This window comes from Nyctibius grandis, chromosome 1 (assembly GCF_013368605.1).
Source record: "Nyctibius grandis isolate bNycGra1 chromosome 1, bNycGra1.pri, whole genome shotgun sequence".
In the NCBI taxonomy this organism is placed as follows: domain Eukaryota; kingdom Metazoa; phylum Chordata; class Aves; order Nyctibiiformes; family Nyctibiidae; genus Nyctibius; species Nyctibius grandis.
Window position 1 is genome coordinate 133091643 of NC_090658.1, and position 17319 is coordinate 133108961.

At 49.6% G+C, this 17319-nt stretch overlaps 2 protein-coding genes across 3 annotated transcripts in view; both read left to right on the forward strand.

Moving 5' to 3' along the window:
- Positions 1-14495, forward strand: part of ASXL2 (ASXL transcriptional regulator 2) — a 116414-nt gene extending 101919 nt beyond the window's left edge. For both annotated transcript variants that reach the window (XM_068406559.1, XM_068406476.1), the window contains exons 11-12: positions 1502-2216; positions 3938-14495. In XM_068406559.1, the coding sequence (XP_068262660.1) occupies positions 1502-2216; positions 3938-6340 (3118 nt within the window). In that variant the 3' untranslated portion in view covers positions 6341-14495. The remainder of the gene's footprint in view (positions 1-1501; positions 2217-3937) is intronic.
- The window catches only part of DTNB (dystrobrevin beta), a 648286-nt gene that overhangs the window by 413370 nt on the left and 217597 nt on the right, over positions 1-17319 (forward strand). The gene's annotated exons all lie outside the window — the stretch shown is intronic.

Genomic DNA, 17319 nt, shown 5'->3' on the forward strand with positions numbered 1-17319 from the left:
GAAAATACACCAAAGAGCTCGTGGCTCCAGACAAGGACAGGGAGGGATCACCCGCCAGTTATGGTCATGAGCTCCGTGGGTCTGGGGGGGGTGAGCGTGCTCTACCTCTCAGTAACTCACCAACCACGTGAAATCTTGTGTGTTTCCCCACGCCTTCAGTCAGACACGTATGTGGTTAAACTCCCAGGTCTGCGAGTCTTTTATTCTTTTTGCTTCAAGATTTTCCCATCCTTTCAGGCTTAGAGAGGGGATTTCAGGTTTCTCTGCAAATAGCTGTACTAAGAAACTGGAAGACGAACAGACGCATATAAATAACTCACAAGGAATTTCTTGTCCTGCATCTTGGCTGTTAGCCTTTGTGCTTGGCCTCGGACCATCAGCCAGTTTCCCTCCCATTCATCTAGGATGTTTTATCCCTTGAGAGCATCTGGATTATTGCAAGCCCTGTTTTTATCATTCTGTGTGCTGATGGTTTGGGGTCTCGGGGGCGAGTGGGAGGCTGGTGTGTGCGCAGGTACGTGTGGCAGGCTGCAGTACTGAGTGGAGGAACACACCAGGGTGAGAACACAAGTGATCTAGGGGCATGGCAAAGAGTTTACTCAGCTGACTTACCCAGTTCTCTTCGTGTGGGAAACCAGGATGTAATCACACACGGAGCTCTGTGCTGGAAGGTAAAAGGTGACAGCTGTATTCTTGAAGCTTTAGGGGGACAGGGACAGCAGGACAGCGTGGAGGTGACATGCAGAACAGCAGGACTTCAGTTCTCTCCAGCTACTAAGAGCTTGTCTGGTCGCATCAGTCCCATCGACTCATCAGGCCGGCTTCACCAGACTGTACGGGTCCAGGCTGGGGCAAAAATCCCAAGTGTGCCATTTCGTGACGAGGGAGGGATGAAGGGAATCCCAAATCCAGTGTCACTCTGGGAATTGGATTCCCAGCTTGTTCATTTCTTTCACAAACAGAGATGGATGAATAACACAGGGAAGCGCTCCCAGCTTTTTGATGATGGAACAAGGCAGCAGTCGGCCCTAAGCTCAGGGTGTGTCAGGAGTTCTGGCATTAGCCGTGTTCCTCGGGACAAAAGGAGGGGATGTTTTTCAGTGTCCCCTTTCTCAAATGTCACCATATGAGCTTCAGTCAGATGCGAGCTGTGTGGGGTTGTTCACATGCTGCAGAGGTCTCTGTGGTGGCTTATAAAGGGAATATTTACTGCTGGCCAAATTAATTTGATGTGCAGCCTGGAAAATGAGTATCTGGACAAAGGACTAGATCTAACCTGGGTTCCGTGTGTTTCATTTAGTTGTTTTTAAACTTTGCTGCCAAGTTCTGTTTCATAAGTACTAACAGCACGGAAGGTTTTCAAAGCTCATGGCACAGAACTAGGTGTGTAAGACACGTTTATTTAGGGTGTGGTGTGGAGAGTCCTCTCTCAGTTGTCATGAGGATAGTCTGCTTTTTGTAAGAATGTTTTACAACATAAAAATTCTGGTTTTATTGACAGTTCTGGACTAAGCCCTGAAGAGTCCAAGCGACTGACAGCCAACACCAGCCCTGCCGAGACAGAGACTGAAACCCCAGCAGCTGAGCAGCCCAAATGCACGCCGGCCCCTCTGGCACCACTCAAAGAGGAGGTGGCTTCTCCGTTAGAGTCTAAAGCACACGCAGCCCAGGAAGCACCAGCGATGAAGAAGGGGGGAGAGGAAAGAAGAGAGGACGTGCAGCCCAAAGCAGCCAAACCTGCAGAGGCCTCAGTTTCCCCAGATGGGAGAGCAGGGAAACCCAGTGAGCATTCTCTCCCCGTGAAAGAGAGAGTCCAGGGAGAATCCATCCAAGAGAAACCACAAACTGTTGCTAGTCACAAGCCCGAAGAGAGGAAGCACGCTGCCCCGAAGGACGTGCTGCTGAAAGAGACTCTCAGTACCTCAGTTTTGGCCCCCAGTAAACCAAAGAGCCCTGAAGCAGGTGAAGTCGTTGCAAACATGAAAACTCCAGCGATGACTCCAGAAACACCAGAAAAGAAGTCCCCTGGGAACGAAGAAATGGAAGTCAGTGTTGAAGCCCATAAGAGGAAGTCAGAGAGTCGTGAAGAAGTTCTAACCACTCCCGAGAAGAAGCCGCGTGTCACGGAGAACTGCCAGCACCACCAGGCGTTTCGGAGCCAGGCACAGTCCTTTCCTGCCGCGGGGACCCCGGTGCCACGCGTACCCCCACTCAAGGTAAGGAGAAATGAAGACAGATCCACAGTGGCCTTACGTGGGTCAGTCTCCATATTTCCAACTAGGGAAATATTTGATCCACACATGCAAAAGCTCAGCTGTTTGCTGAAGGGAATGTGCTGTCTGGGTGATCAAGGCCAGTTAAGTCTCTCTCACACACATGCATCTGTTAAAAGGTCTCTTGGGCAGAGACTCTTGGGCAGGTCTCTTGGACAATTGTGCCACAGCCCAAGACTGAGCGTGACAGGGTTCACGGTGGAGACTGGGGAGAGCTGCGGAGGAACTGCCAGACTGTAATAACAAAGCAGGTTGTAGCCCAGGAGTAGACAGAACTTTGCAGGTGGGGGAGTATCCCCAGCAGTACAAGAGCAGGTCCAGAAAGAATCCTGTCAGCAGCTTCCTCTGTTACAGCAAGTCCAGGAACGAAACTATTTACCTGTGTTTAAAAAAAGACCGTCTAGAAATGATGCGGGTATCATTTATAGCAGCTGAACGCAGCGCAGTGTCAGACTAGAGAAAGACTATTTTAGGGAACATCTCAATTCCAAAAGTCCTTTAGCTTCTAAGTCTTAGCGAGAACCTCCCTAGGAAAGGAAACAGGTGATAAATCACGACTAGGATAGGGCAGATGGAAAGAGGAGGCTCAGAGGTGACCTTAGTGCAGTCTACAACTACCTGAAGGGAGGGTGTAGCACAGTGGGAGTCGGCCTCTTCTCCCAGGCAACCAGCGCTAGGACAAGAGGACACAGCCTCAAGCTTGGCCAGGGGAGGGTCAGGTTGGACATTAGGAAGCATTTCTTCTCAGCAAGGGTCATTAGGCATTGGAAGGGGCTGCCCAGGGAGGTGGTGGAGTCCCCATCTCTGGAGGGGTTTAAGAAAAGCCTGGCCATGGCACTTAGTGCCCTGGTCTAGTTGCCATGGTGGTGTCAGGGCAATGGTTGGACTCGATGATCCCAGAGGGCTCTGCCAACCTCATTGATTCTGATTCTGTGATCTTCTGGTTAATGAGAAGATGAGGGGAGGCAGTGAGGTACTGCAGGTGCGTGAAAACAAACATAACCTGAACGTGTACTCGCTGAAGTCTTCATGGTGGGGATGGCAGAGCACTAACATCAGTGCTCTGTGCTCATCATGTACATTCTAGAAAGAAGGAACTTACAGAAAGTAAACAGGAATGATGAGGGGAGTGGAGCACCTATTTTAGAGGAAAGGACTCAAATATTGGCGTTTTATCTCCAGATACACAGCAGAGAGATGATTATTCCTTTGTATAAAGGTGCTGAGGAGACAAGTGGAAAGACGCAGGGGCAGAAGAGCGATGCAGAATGAAGCAGAATGTTGACACAAACCTTGAAAAGGATCTAAATTACATATGAATAAAGTGTGAAACTTAGAGTAAGGGATGATGGGTGTGGAGTTCTGGCAGAACCTCACAGTGTTTGCTGAGGGAGGCCGGTAGGCTTTTGAGTAACGGTGTGCTAGCCTGCAGCTGCAAGGGATGAGCTTCCAGTGCGAGGCACTGAGACTAATAGACTTCAGATAGGTGTGCCAGGCATCAAGAGATCATACACAGCTCTGGTTATTTATCTCAGGTGAGGGAGACAAGGGAATTCTCCAAAACTACAACTGTTCTCTATAACTGAACTGTGAACACGTAGATTCTTAGATAGGTGGGTTCGGTGTTCCCCGTATCTCAGCTGCGCTTTCCTCCTCTGTTTCAGATCCCTGTCTCCAGGATCTCCCCAATGCCATTTCCTGCGGGCCAGGTCTCTCCCAGGGCACGTTTCCCAGTCTCGCTCACCAGTCCGGGAAGAACAGGGGCCAGAACTTTGGCAGACATCAAGGCAAAAGCCCAGCAAGCCAAGGCTCAGCGGGCAGCGGCCGCTGCCGCCGCCGCCGCCGCCGCTGCCGCCGCCTCGACGGGGGGGGCCGTCCCCGGGCCGGGACCGGGCGGTGGCGGGGGCCCCCCGGGCGATGGAGGAGAGAGGAGTAACGCAGCACCGAGCGGAACCAACGAAACTGGAATCCGAGGGAACGCACTGGAACTGGCAGGAACTGGAAGCGGGGGAAGTGCGAGAAGGTTTCTTCCCCATCGTCCAGGGACACAGACCCAAATGGAGACGCAGGCCCCAGGCCAGGCACCGCCTCACGGTCCTTCTAGAGCACAACTACAGCAAACTTCCGCACTGCAACCCAGAACTGCAGGCAGCAATACAGGCACCAACCCCTCCTCAGCGGTATCGGCATTAGAGAAGAGCAACAGAATAAACCAGAGCCCCCCCAGGACGACTGTGAGTCAGGTGTTGGGCTCCCCGTGTGCTGGTAGCAGCGACAAGCAAGAGAAAGCACCTTCTGCTCCAGCAGGCCCCAGCCAGGCGCGTGGGGGGGCTGTCAGGGAGGGCACAGTCTGTGTCACCGTGTCCACAGCAGGTGCCAGCACAAACGTAACTAAGGTAGCACCTACGGCCTTGGGAGGGACCAGCCTAGATGTTTCTAAAAGCAAATCTCCTTCCCCTCCCATGTCCTCACTGACACCCCTGAGCTCCGGAGCCCAGGCTGGAGGTGCGGTTCCACCCGTCCCACCCCCTAACCCTCCATCAGTAGCGCTGAGTAACACTCACGCAAATTCAAGCTCAAGTGGGGCCCTCACGAAACCAAGCTCCAGTATTCCTGCTAACAACCCTTTGGTCACCCAACTTCTTCAAGGCAAGAACGTCCCTCTGGAGCAAATCCTGCCGAAGCCTCTCACCAAAGCAGAGATGAAAACTGTCCCGTTAGCTTCCCATGAGGAAAAAGCGGCAGTGGCATCCGGCGCTACAGGCGTCGCGGGGAACGGCGCTGGAGCCGAGGGGGCTCAGAGACAATCGAGTTTACCCACACAACAGCTTGGGAAGATCTTCTGCCAGAACAGGCCTCTGCCCCACATTCCAAGGACCTTTCCGCTCCCCTCGGGAAAGGACACGAGTCTTGACCAGCACCAGTGTCACGAGGCGCTCAGCAAAACAACCCAAGAGCAGATCCTTCAGACTCTTATCAAGAGGGTCCAGAGGCAGAATTTGTTGCCAGTCCTTCAGCCTTCACAACTGAACCTCACTCACTCAGGTTTCCAGTTAGAAAACAGCCCCACCAGCCAGAGATTTATGCTGGGTTTCATGGGCAGAAGGACATCCAAGCCTGCCATGTCTGGTCATTACCTGCTCAACATTTCCACCTATGGTCGTGGTTCGGAGAGCTTGAGGAGAGGCTTCTCCCTGAACCCTGAACCCCGTTTGTGTCTGAACAGTCCTGTTGGTGCTCCAAAACCAGAATTCGGGGAGTGTGAGGAGAGAGCTGGCCACGGCGGCAGCAGCAGCGATGAAGGAGATGCAGATGATGAGAGTACTGGTGATGAACGTGAACATGTCAGTGTAAAAGAGGAGCCCCAGGCTGCCCAGGGTTCTGGGCAGTGTGGAAAAGAACAGCTATCACACAGCATAAATTCTTCGGATTACAGCAGCTTGGCTAAAAAGGGTGTAAAGGCAGAAGCAGCCCCATCGCAGCAGGCAGCGCTCCCCAAGGAGAACGTTCAGGCGTTCGACGGCACGACGCTAGCACGGGATTTTATTCAAGCCGCTCAAGAGCAAATGGCACATGCAATGAGGGGGAAAATGCACGGCAACGCGGAGCTTTTCAGTACTTGTGTGCCATCCACGGACTCTGCACAGCAGCAGCCGCCGCTGCTCTCTCCTCCGCACCCTCCGAAGCTGTCTGGGAACGCCGCGGCGCAGCTCATCGGGCCCAGTTACAGCGGCACGATAAACGTCTCCACCTCCCCGGACGTGAGCCAGGGCTCCCTCATGAGCGGGCTGTCCGAATGCAATCAGTTGTCCAGCAGCATGGGGAACGTCATGTCCTTCTCCGTGACTGTCACCACCCTCCCCACCAGCCAAGCTGTGAACTCTGGCAGCCACGCTCAGACCATCCCCGTTCAAGCCTTCGCTGAAGACAGCAGCATGGAGGATTCCCCTTCCAAGTGTTACTGCAGGTTGAAAGCCATGATCATGTGCAAGGGCTGCGGTGCCTTCTGCCATGACGATTGCATTGGCCCCTCTAAGCTCTGTGTCTCCTGCCTCGTCGTGCGGTAACCGGGACGGGAAGCGGGGAAGAGGGTGGCTTCAGTTTGGTTTTGCTTTCGGAAGTACGTTGGGAAGAAACAGGAAATTTACTGCCTTGCACAAGAGACACGTTACGGAATCAGGAATACAGAGTAGAGTTCTTCTTTCATTAACGAAAGAGCACCTTCTTGTACAGTGAGTCTAAACTGAGCTCAACTACGTGAATTGTGACAAGAGTTTGCACTTAAAGGAATTATGTAAATATGTCACATTATTTTGTTTAAAAGTATTTTTTCAATCTTTTAGGAGAGAGTGTTTGACTTGTGCTGCAGTTTCATTAACCCCAGCCTGCTCTCCAGCATGTCTGCTGAGCTCTGCTCTAGATGGGGGAACGAACCCCCAGCAAAACCTTAAGCCTGTTGTGGGTCTTCTCTGGCCAAAGAGAAGAAGATAATCAAGAAACGACACGTTTGTACCGCCTGAGCACCGCAGCAGGAGCCCCGAAGGGGCTCGCTTTGCTGCTCTAAATTTTAGTTCAAATTTTTCAGAGTTGGAAGGCGTTAACGTTGTTCCAGCCTTTCAAGTAATGGCCTTTCACTGGTTTGCAGCGGGCATACTGGGTTGTGCAATATCGGCTGGTGGATTTGATTGGCATCTCCTCTCCTCTCGGAGGAGTCGGGTGCAGGAGCCTTGTTTTGAGGAAGGGAGAGTCTTGGTTTGCTACTGGGAAAAGGCAACTGTACTAACCATAGGATTGGAGAATTTAAATCACTAAATTACCACGGTAACCCCAGGAACCATTTAAAGCAGAGATCACAAGCACGTGCTGAGCTGCATTTTGTTGCTGGACCGTCAGGACTCGGCAGGAATCTGCTCTCTGAGGCGTTTGTGGGAGCTGGGAAGCGCCATCCCAGTCACGACCCCCCCGCTGTCACAGCACACGAGGCAAGTGAAGTGCACTAAGTGTCCCCCTCGGCCCTGCTGCCTTCTAGGAAGCTTCACGTGCTCGCCCAACCCTCCGCGCTAGTCAGACGTCTCTGGTTTCTAGAGAAGATTTTATAATTAGCGTAGGGAAAGGAAAACAAGTGTCTTGGTGGGCCTCACCGTTAGCCCGCTGTGGGTGTCTCTTTGTGCTTTAAAATACCAAATCAGGCTTGACTCGGCTTGGGTTTTGCTCAGTTGAGGGCCGGGGTTGTGTTGGGGCTGGGGAAGGGGGCTGCGCCGCACCCCTCCGACCTGATCGTGGCACACAGCTAGTGATGCTCGCCCTCACTTTCATTAATTCATTCACTTTGATTAATCGCCATTAAAGCAGTTGCACAATGGTACTCTGCTTTCAGCAAGAGGAGCTGATGACAGGCTGGCGTTTGGGTGTATTGCAACACGTCCATCACACCCAGGTCTGTCACTCCTCTTCCAAACCCAAGAGCGTCACGTTCGCTCATCACGTCCAGCCCCACGTTGTCGCTGTTCAGGGCAGGGGGGGGCCATACCCATCTCGGTCAGGTGACAGATCCGTGTCTCTTTTTGATGGAAAAGCACTGAATTCACTTTTAATCCAAAGGCCTTTTTAAGATGAAGCAATATTAACAAACTAGGTGGGACAGCTGTTCTGTGAGCTGGGGTCCTCAACCTTCCTTCTTTCCATGGGACTTGCTGCTCTCCCCTCCCCGCTCCCTTGCCTGGGAAGCTGCCGTGCTGTCGGTGAGGATCCTGCCCGGGCAGGAGTGTGTTTCTCCAAGGAGCGTGTGGTGATTTATTTGGTCATGATAAAGAGAGCTGCAGACTGAATCACGTAACAGGAACGTTTCCTTCCCTGCCCAGCAGAGCGTGGCGTCCTCCAGAGCAGGATTCGTGGGTGTGAGTGAGCAAGAGCTGCAGCCTGTCGTGGTCTGTGCTTCACTCATCTTAAATTTATCGGGGCGCAGTGACCCCTGCTTCCTAATTACGCATCCCTGTGTAGACATCCAGTGGCGAACAGGATTTAAGTATTAGAAATAAAGTCGTAGAACCACAGACTGGTTTGGGTTGGAAGGGACCTTAAAGCCCATCCAGTCCCAACCCCCTGCCACGGGCAGGGACACCTTCCGCCAGCCCAGGTTGCTCCCAGCCCCATCCAACCTGCCCTTGAACACTGCCAGGGAGGGGGCAGCCACAGCTGCTCTGGGCAACCTGGGCCAGGCTCTCACCACCCTCACAGCAAAGAATTTCTTCCTCAGATCTCATCTAAATCCACTCTCTTTCAGTCCATTTTTCTAATCTAAAACTGAAATCTCAAAAAAAAAACCCTCCACAAAAATTACTCCCAGTTTTTCTCATGCTGCACGTGTGTCGGTGGTTGTAGCCCAGGAAACCCCTCGGTGTGTGCGTGTCCCCGCTGCCATCTGCCTGGGGGCAGACCAGCAGACATGGGCTGGCTTCTGTCGCAGCCCCAGACGCCGTGACGGGGATAATCTCCTTTCCTGGGCTCACTTGTACGTCACACAGCAGCCCATGGCTGCCTGCTTCCACCTCTGGTGCTGTAAGAGGGATTTCTCCCGTGTTAAATCTGGGACGTGGTGTAAACTGGTTGTGAGCTGCGTGCCCAGTACCGAGAGCAGGGCCTGTCCCCTCCTTACTAACCCGAGCCTTGTCTAGACGTGGAAGAAGTTCCAGCAGTGTGATCCTCGGTGAGCCACGTTCATTCCTGACCAGGACAGCTCCCCCCTATAATCCAATTTAAAGATCGTTGCTGATTACAAAATAAACTGAAAAAGTCGTTCTTGCCTCAGAGAGGTTTTGCTGGCAGAATTGGATCAGTTCTGTTCACACCTTGGCTTTGTCTAGGCTGACAAGGCTGCTTAAGCCGGGGCAGGAGATGGTGAGGGAGCAGCAGGCTGGGATCTGCTGGGCTGCAGACGCCTCTGGGAGCACAAGAAGGTGCCGTTGTCCGAGCAGCCCCGCAGCAAAGGCGCCTGCTTGGCCCTCGCTGTCCCAGGGCGGGACGGACGGTGACCACGACGAGCTCCATCGCTCCAGGTGTGGTGGGGACAGTGTAGACATCTAGTGTGACAGCTTGGAAGTTTACAACTCTGTTCAGTGCCTTAGTTATATTTTAGCAGCTCAGCACTTTTCTTGGGCTACTCTTTTTTCTGTTTCTTTTTAAGAAAATAAATTCTTTTAACCGCATGTCTTTGGTTTTAACATGCTGTGAGCTACTAGGTGCAGCTTGGTGGAGCAATCTCCACAGGCTTCCAAGAGGGCATTAAGTAGTTAGGAAATCATTAGAAATAAAGGGGCTCGGTGTAATAGTCGCTGCAAGTAGAGGTCGACGTAAACCCTGGAGCTTTGCATGTTTTACAGTGCTGGTTATGGAATAATGTGGTTTAGAAGGGGGAATCCTGCAGCCTGGATAGGAGCGTTCCCTGCGTGGGACCAGCCTGCGGCTGCTTCACTGCTGACCCTCCTCCCGGCAGGCTCCGTCCTCCCATCATCTCACCCACCTTCCAGCACGATGACAAACCTGCCTTCACACTGGATTTAGAAATAAAAGTGATGTTGTGACGTAGTTTAAAGCATTACACTTTGGTTCCCCAGGTATTAGATTAATAGTAATGCTGTCATAAAAAAATCTGAGATAAAATGTTTTCAAAGCCAACTGTCAAACTGTGTGGCTGTAAAAGCAACTTGAGTAAGGCAAGATACTCAGATTTAAATTCTCCCTTTGGCCACATCCGAGTCCTGCAGCATGAGAACTAGAAATAACAGGCTGACCAACAGAGTTTAACCTTCCAGTGCAAACCCCCCGGTACAAGTTGGTGCAGTGGAGGAGCGAACGCAGCTCTAAGTTGAGTTCAGGTTTTGGGACAGAGCGGTAGCCCGGGGAAGGAATTTTGTGTGAGGTTTTAATGTCCTTAAATCAAAAGGAAAGACCAAGGTGCTTAACAGCGCTGGTCAGTGGGGTTGTATCTTCTTTGTGGTGGTAAGAAAGAGCTGATGGGGCAGCGGGTTCCTGGTTGGGTCATTAACAGCCAGGGGGTATCTTAGGTCGTTCCCTCGGACGGGAGAAGAGGAGGCTCAGAGGTGACCTTAGTGCAGTCTACAACTACCTGAAGGGAGGTTGTAGCACAGTGGGAGTCGGCCTCTTCTCCCAGGCAACCAGCGCTAGGACAAGAGGACACAGCCTCAAGCTTGGCCAGGGGAGGGTCAGGTTGGACATGAGGAAGCATTTCTTCTGAGCAAGGGTCATTAGCCATTGGAAGGGGCTGCCCAGGGAGGTGGTGGAGTCCCCATCTCTGGAGGGGTTTAAGAAAAGCCTGGCCATGGCACTTAGTGCCCTGGTCTAGTTGCCATGGTGGTGTCAGGGCAATGGTTGGACTCGATGATCCCAGAGGGCTCTGCCAACCTCATTGATTCTGTGGGTGTCGTTCACGCTGCTACCTAGGCAGCAAAGATCATCTCGGGGCGGGTTCCTGTGGGAGACTGGAAGCGGGACTTGGGCTTCTCTCCTCTGGGGAGGCTCGGTCTGACAGTTCATCTGAACCCCTGGAACGTGGCGAGCCTGGGAAGCACCACGGCTTGGAGAAGGTGACATGGGCTGGAAGGCCAGCAGCTTGCTTCGTTGGAGCTGTCTCACCAGGGACACTGGAAGCCCTGGGGACACTTGTTTCCTTGGTAGCTTTGCTTGGGCTGGGTTGTTTGAAAGCCACCCCTGGCCTCGCTCAGTGGCCTCGTTGGTGTCGGGCGCTGGTGGACGAGGGTGCTCAGCTGTCCCCAGGGTGGGGTGAACTTCCACAATCCCACCTCTGACAGCGTGGGTGGCTGTGGCAGGAGGGAACGGATGGGACGTGCACGCTGAGTTACCTCCACAATTAGCAGGGATTCGCTGCTGCTGGAGGAGGGAGAAGACCATTCCCTGGGTGCTGCTGGCACAGTGCAGCCTGAGCAGCACCCTCAGCTCCTGCTGCGTGCCCGGGTGACCTGGTGGGATGGGTCCCTGCGGGCGCCAGGTCTGCTCCCACCGGGGTCCCACAGGGAGAGCAGCGGGAGCGTGTGTGAGGATGGTGATACCCAGAATTTCCTTTGTTACCTAGGTTGGTTTTTTTTTTTAATGCTCTACATTTGATATAACTGAAGATCAATTTTAAAAGCTTACAGTAATATATTTTAAGTAATATATATTTTAGTATCTGTAAAAAAAAAAATGATAAAGGATGATTTATGAACTAGATAAACAGGGTATGGGGAGTATGCAGTTTCTCAGCAAGGCCAAGAAGAGTTTTACTAGGAGGAGAACTGAAAAGAGTCAGTTTTTTCCATTAATGCAATAAAAATGGGAATTCTTAAAAAGAAAGAAATCCAGTACTGTTTACCACACGCTTTTCTTGTTTGGACAACAGGCCTGTAAACGCAGTTTAGAAGATACTAAACCTTTGTCTGTCTTTTGCCTTTTTAAAAGGGACTTAAATTGGAATAGAGGGTATGTACAGAAAAATCAAGTTGACACCATTTTAAAATGTATTTTTACACAAATAATATAGAAAAATCATATTTTACATAAGAATTTTAAGTATTTGAAATATGTATATATATACTGTATGTACTTCATATATTCTTTATTTTACATTTTCAATGTATTAAAAAGTGTTTGAGCTGGTTGGATTTGAGCATGTAATAATGTTTAAAAAAAAGAAGGAAAAAGGGAGGGAGGATGCAAGCACTGCAGCAGCTGCTGTGAGCGACTACAGGGTAGCAGAGGAGCCAGAAATTCAGCAGCAAATGGGTTCTGGAGGAGCTGAGCAGTTGTAGAGCACACAGAACATTTTTCAGCCCCGTGTCCTGTTTATGTTTCCGTTAATATTTGTTCATTTTGCCTCATAACCACCCAGAATAACCTACGGTGAGAAGCCAGGACGTTGAGGTGGATCTTTTACACGAGCAATGCTGCCTTTACAGCCAAAGAGACAGACTGGTGCAGAAGCTACTCAACCAAAACCAAACCAGGAGCTACCCACTGAAATTTTAATAAATAGCTTGATTTCTTATGAGCATCTGGTGCTTTGGGGAATTCAACCCAAAAGTCCAGTGATTTCAAGGGAACACTATCAAAGCAGATTTATTTTTTTTTACTTTGTAGGATTTTGGTGAAAATCTCACCAAAAAACTCACCATCTCAGCGGATGATGCATCTTTGCAGCTATTAGAAACGGAGTGAGTGCTCATCAGGACTGGGATCGTCCCGATGCTCCTCGGGAGCAGCAGTTGCCTGATGCACACCCTGCAAAGGGCAGCTGCAGAGCGGGTTTACACACAGCAAAGGGGAGCAAACCAGGAGGTCACGGCGCTGTCGGGATTAAGCCGAGCGACGCGGCGCTGTGTATGTTTCCCTTGCCTCCTCGGGCTGCTTCGTGGAGCTAGTTATTAACCAGCAAACACTGCTTGCTCTGTGTATACCTGTCTCTGAAAGATGAGGTCTGCAGCCCCTGGTATTGCTGGCCCCAGTTCTGCAGAGAGAGATAGAGAGGACACAAATCCCTGCTGAGAGAGGGGTGGGAATGGCTCCCCGAGGCAGAAGGCACCTGCCTCGTCCCCTGTTCTGTGGTGCCCATTTTGGCTCAGATGGATCTCAAATTAGATTTACACTATTCCACTTACTCTGGCAAGCAATGCAGGAATCCTGTCTATAAATTGGAGGAGTTTGCAGCAATTCTCTGTTGCTGGGACTTACAGGGACGGAGACTGTGGGGAAAGAAGGAGCATTAAGTTTTAAAAGTACAAACCTGAAATGTGGCAAGGCAAGGCAGGCACCTGGGATGTTTGTACCGCTGCAGTTATTGGAATCTCTTGAAAAAAAACAAGACATGGTGCCCAATACTCTGTCAAAACATTATTTCCACGTTGAGTGGGGCTTTCACTCTATAACCAGTTGCACTATAAGAAAGTCCCGCTGGTTGGGGGGGTGTATATACACAGAGTCTCTATGGGGGGGCTGTGCAGTGTGTGTGCGTGTATGTATGTACACACAGCTGTGTTTTAGCAAAGTCTGCAGAGCCAGACCAGCTTCATCTCACTCTTCTGATGACATTACACCTTGCAAAGCTACCACAGACCTGGGACAGAATGACAGCTTTTATATTTGTTTTTGTATTTAAGATATAGGAGTCAGAATATATAATAGCGATGTGTTTTGATCTGCTGCACTTTTTAAAAAAAACATTCCTTATTCCCCTGGTACTGCTGCATCTCCCATTCCTTCCCATCCCAGTAAAACATAAAACCAGTTGGTCTCCTGTACCTTTCAGTTAAGACTTCTCAGATGCTGCATTAGAGATTTTATACTGGGAAAGCTGGGCCAAGAGTTTGAGACGGGGAGGCCAGGCCTCCAGGGCCCTCCCAGCGCAGGGCCAGCCCCAGGAACCAGCAGCTCCCTACGGGACTGTCGCCCAGTTGACCCGATTTTAACCATCTGTGCACATCCCCTCAGCCCCCCTGCAGCTCAGACGGGCCAGGCGTCACCTTGAGCCTCAGGGACAGAGGTTTCAGTAGCAGGTTTTTTATGTGGTGTCTCGAGGTGTGCCAGGATACACCCCCAAAGAGCCGACGTCGCCGCATTTCCAGCACCTTCTGTGTGATTGCAAGCCCATACCCCATCGGTCCGTTTGCAGAGTCAAATTTAGATAAGAAACATGGTGAGGTTTGTATGGCAAAAAAAAAGCAATTGTAGTTTGGGAAGGTAACTCCCAGGCGTTTCAAACCAGCCCGGGCCAGCGCCAGCACAGGAGCAATCCATCAGGGACAGCCGTGGCCCGGCGTGCCGCAGCTATGCACCTTGGCAAGGGGTCTGTCACCAAGCGTTCAGCTCGTTTTGCTGTGCAAGATTCCACCGTAGCTTCTCACCAGCATTAAGAGGGATCTGAGCAGTGCTAAAACCAGCCTGGTTCTAACCTGTCACTTGAAGGTCTGTGCGCCCTTAGGAGACGATAGCACTTTGACAAGCAAAAGCCTGCGCTGTGGCTTCTGTCTTACTGCAGATTCTGTTCCTCTCACTTATTTTTGTCATGTAAAACTACCTGCTTTATAAATGAATGTAAAATACAGTAGTTCTTCAGCACATGGACAAATGTGTATTTTATCTTAATGTTTCATTTTATGTTAAATAAAAAGCATATGATTTTATGGTCGTTAGTACTGCTAATGTTGTTCAATGATTACCTTTTGTACTTCAAGGGACCCTGATAAACGATAGTGAACTCCTTTTTTCTGGCTTTATAAGCTGTGGACATCTGTAAAAAGAGGAAAACTTTCGTTTAATACTAAGCCTAAATAAGCACTCGCAGTTCCTTCAAGCTGCACTTCTTGGGGTCCCAAAATGCTTCAGGGCATTGAAGTTTTGGGAAAAAGAAAGGAAGAAACCTGTATCGAGTGATTGCATCTTGATTTCTCTTAAATTGAGGGATTCAGAGAAATAGATCTGTAACCAACGGTCTTGATTTCTGACAGGTAAATCTGAATGCACTTCACAACTTAAATAACATCAGCAGGGCTGAGGTGCCTGGGAGTGTGTAGGAGGTCTGGGATTTCTTTTCCCTGAGTGCTGTAGCTCAGGTAACGCAGGTTTTTTGTTCACCAGGAGAACTCTGGTAACCCGTGCAGCATGGTTCTGTCTGTGTTTAAGGGTAAGTGAAAATGACATCATTCATACGCAAGGCTCTGGGAGTTCTGATGTAAAGACTAACGCTGATAAATGGGATAGAAAGCAACACAATCACACCAAAGGTGAGTGGCCTCCACTGCGTCTGCTTTGGAGCCTACATCGTCTTAGTAAGTGGTAGATACAGTCATAGAATCACAGAATCGTTTAGGTTGGAAAGGACCTTTAAGATCATCGAGTCCAACCGTCAACCCAGCACTGCCAAGGCCACCACTAACCCCTGTCCCTCAGCACCACATCTACACGGCTTTTAAATCCCCCCAGGGATGGGGACTCCCACCACTGCCCTGGGCAGCCTGTGCCAGCGCTTGACAACCCTTTCCATGAAGAAATTGTCCCTGATCTCCAATCTAAACCTCCCCTGGGGCAACTTGAGGCCGGTTCCTCTCGTCCCATCACTTGTTACCTGGGAGAAGAGACCGACCCCCCCTCGCTACACCCTCCTTGCAGGCAGTTGTAGAGAGCGAGAAGGTCTCCCCTCAGCCTCCTTTTCTCCAGGCTAAACCCCCCCAGGTCCCTCAGCCGCTCCCCATCACACTTGTGCTCCAGACCCTACGTCACTGTGAAGCATTTACAACAGTTCATCACATCAGGCATAAAAGTGAGGGTGATTATGCACCGCAAGAAACTTGAAGCCTGAAACATTTCACCTGTATTTTAACAGAATCTGCTTCAATTTTGCAATCATCACCTGGCTTGTTTTCTTCTCTGCCAAGTTGCAATTAAAAAAACTTGTAAGTGAAAGTAAAGCTGCAGAATCTGATTCTAAAAACAGATAAGGAGCACACGCACGGCTCCAGCAAGGTGATTATCTTGTCACTCCGAAGGGGAACAAAAAAGGAGATTGTTTCTCTCTCCTGAGCTCAGCTTCTACTTTATCTCAGTTACCGTGTTGGCTGCTACCTGGGAGTACCTGTGGGATGGAAGAGCAGCTTGTGACACGCAGTTAACTACATAACAACAAATACTGGTTGCTAAGCCAGCAGCTGGAGATGATACATATACACAGGGGCTATATTTGGTACTTAAGGTAGCTGCTAAAGTGCAAAATTTTACATTCAGAATTTAAAATTCTGAAATTATTATGCAAATAAAAATAGAAGGATAGCAAAAATATTACTGCAGTTTCTCAGTCAGGACATTCTCAGCCTCATCTTTTTAGTTATACTTGGTTTGGACTGAGCTGTGTTCTCTTTCCAACCACGTACAGCAGAGCTTCATGTGAAAGTTGAGGGAAGTTGACCTAAGAATTTCAGCTCAGCACCTTCCGACCTCTGAAGACCTCTTGAGATGGTGCTGCATGCCGGGAGACCACAAACAACAGCACAGGCACTTGATTTCTGTGGGTGGTTCACAGGCACTTTTGTTGCTGCTTGAGAAAAAAAGGAAAAAAATGGGGAAGTGCAAATGTAGCAGCCTGGCTGTGGGAGATAATCAGCTAATAGCTCAAATTAATTAAAAAAAAACAACTAAAAGTGCCCTTTTATTTACTTAGATCTGGTCACCAGCTGTAATTTCAAACATCAATGGGATACAGCATAAAATTAAATTAATAAAATTAAATAATGACCATTGCCATTTGTCAGGGCAATGGTTGGACTCGATGAGCCCAAAGGTCTCTTCCAACCTGGTTGATTCTGTGATTCTGTGATCAATCACCACGTTCAGTCAAAAAAAAGCCACTGATTTGGCACACACCAGGCAAGGCAGGATGCTATACACGTGTGTGGTGTTCTGATGGCATATCTATATTAAAATATAAAAGCAAACCTGAGGAAAGATTGGTTTAAGCCGTCTGAAAGAAGAATTAAACTCTGCACTGTCAAATTTAGAGCTCCTTACCTGCAGAGGCTACAAAAACCTACAGAAGGAGCTAGAAATTAGCCATCAGTGAGTTTAATTTTTAGAATTTTTGACATAAATAATTATAAATAAGTAAATGTAACTAGTATTAGTACGTTGAAGCATATCTGTGTGGACTGCAGTGCACAGCCCTGATCAGCCACAACCAAGAACAGTGAGTTCAACAAGGTCCATAGTCTAACCAGGGGAATAAAGAACCTGCCATTGACAGCAGTTAAACAAAATGAAGGTAGATCCTATTGCTCTATGTAAATAAAACAAAAATAAAAAAGGGTAAAATAACAACTGGTACTAGAGAAACACTGGCATAGGATTAGAGTGCTCTGAACAGTGAATAAATTCAAATTAAAGTTAGGAAATGGCTTCCAGCTGCACTAAAGTGGGATTTTGGAGCATCTTCCAATAGATGGGCAGGTGGAAAATCCAACAGGTTTTAAACCTTATAAATTTATGAACT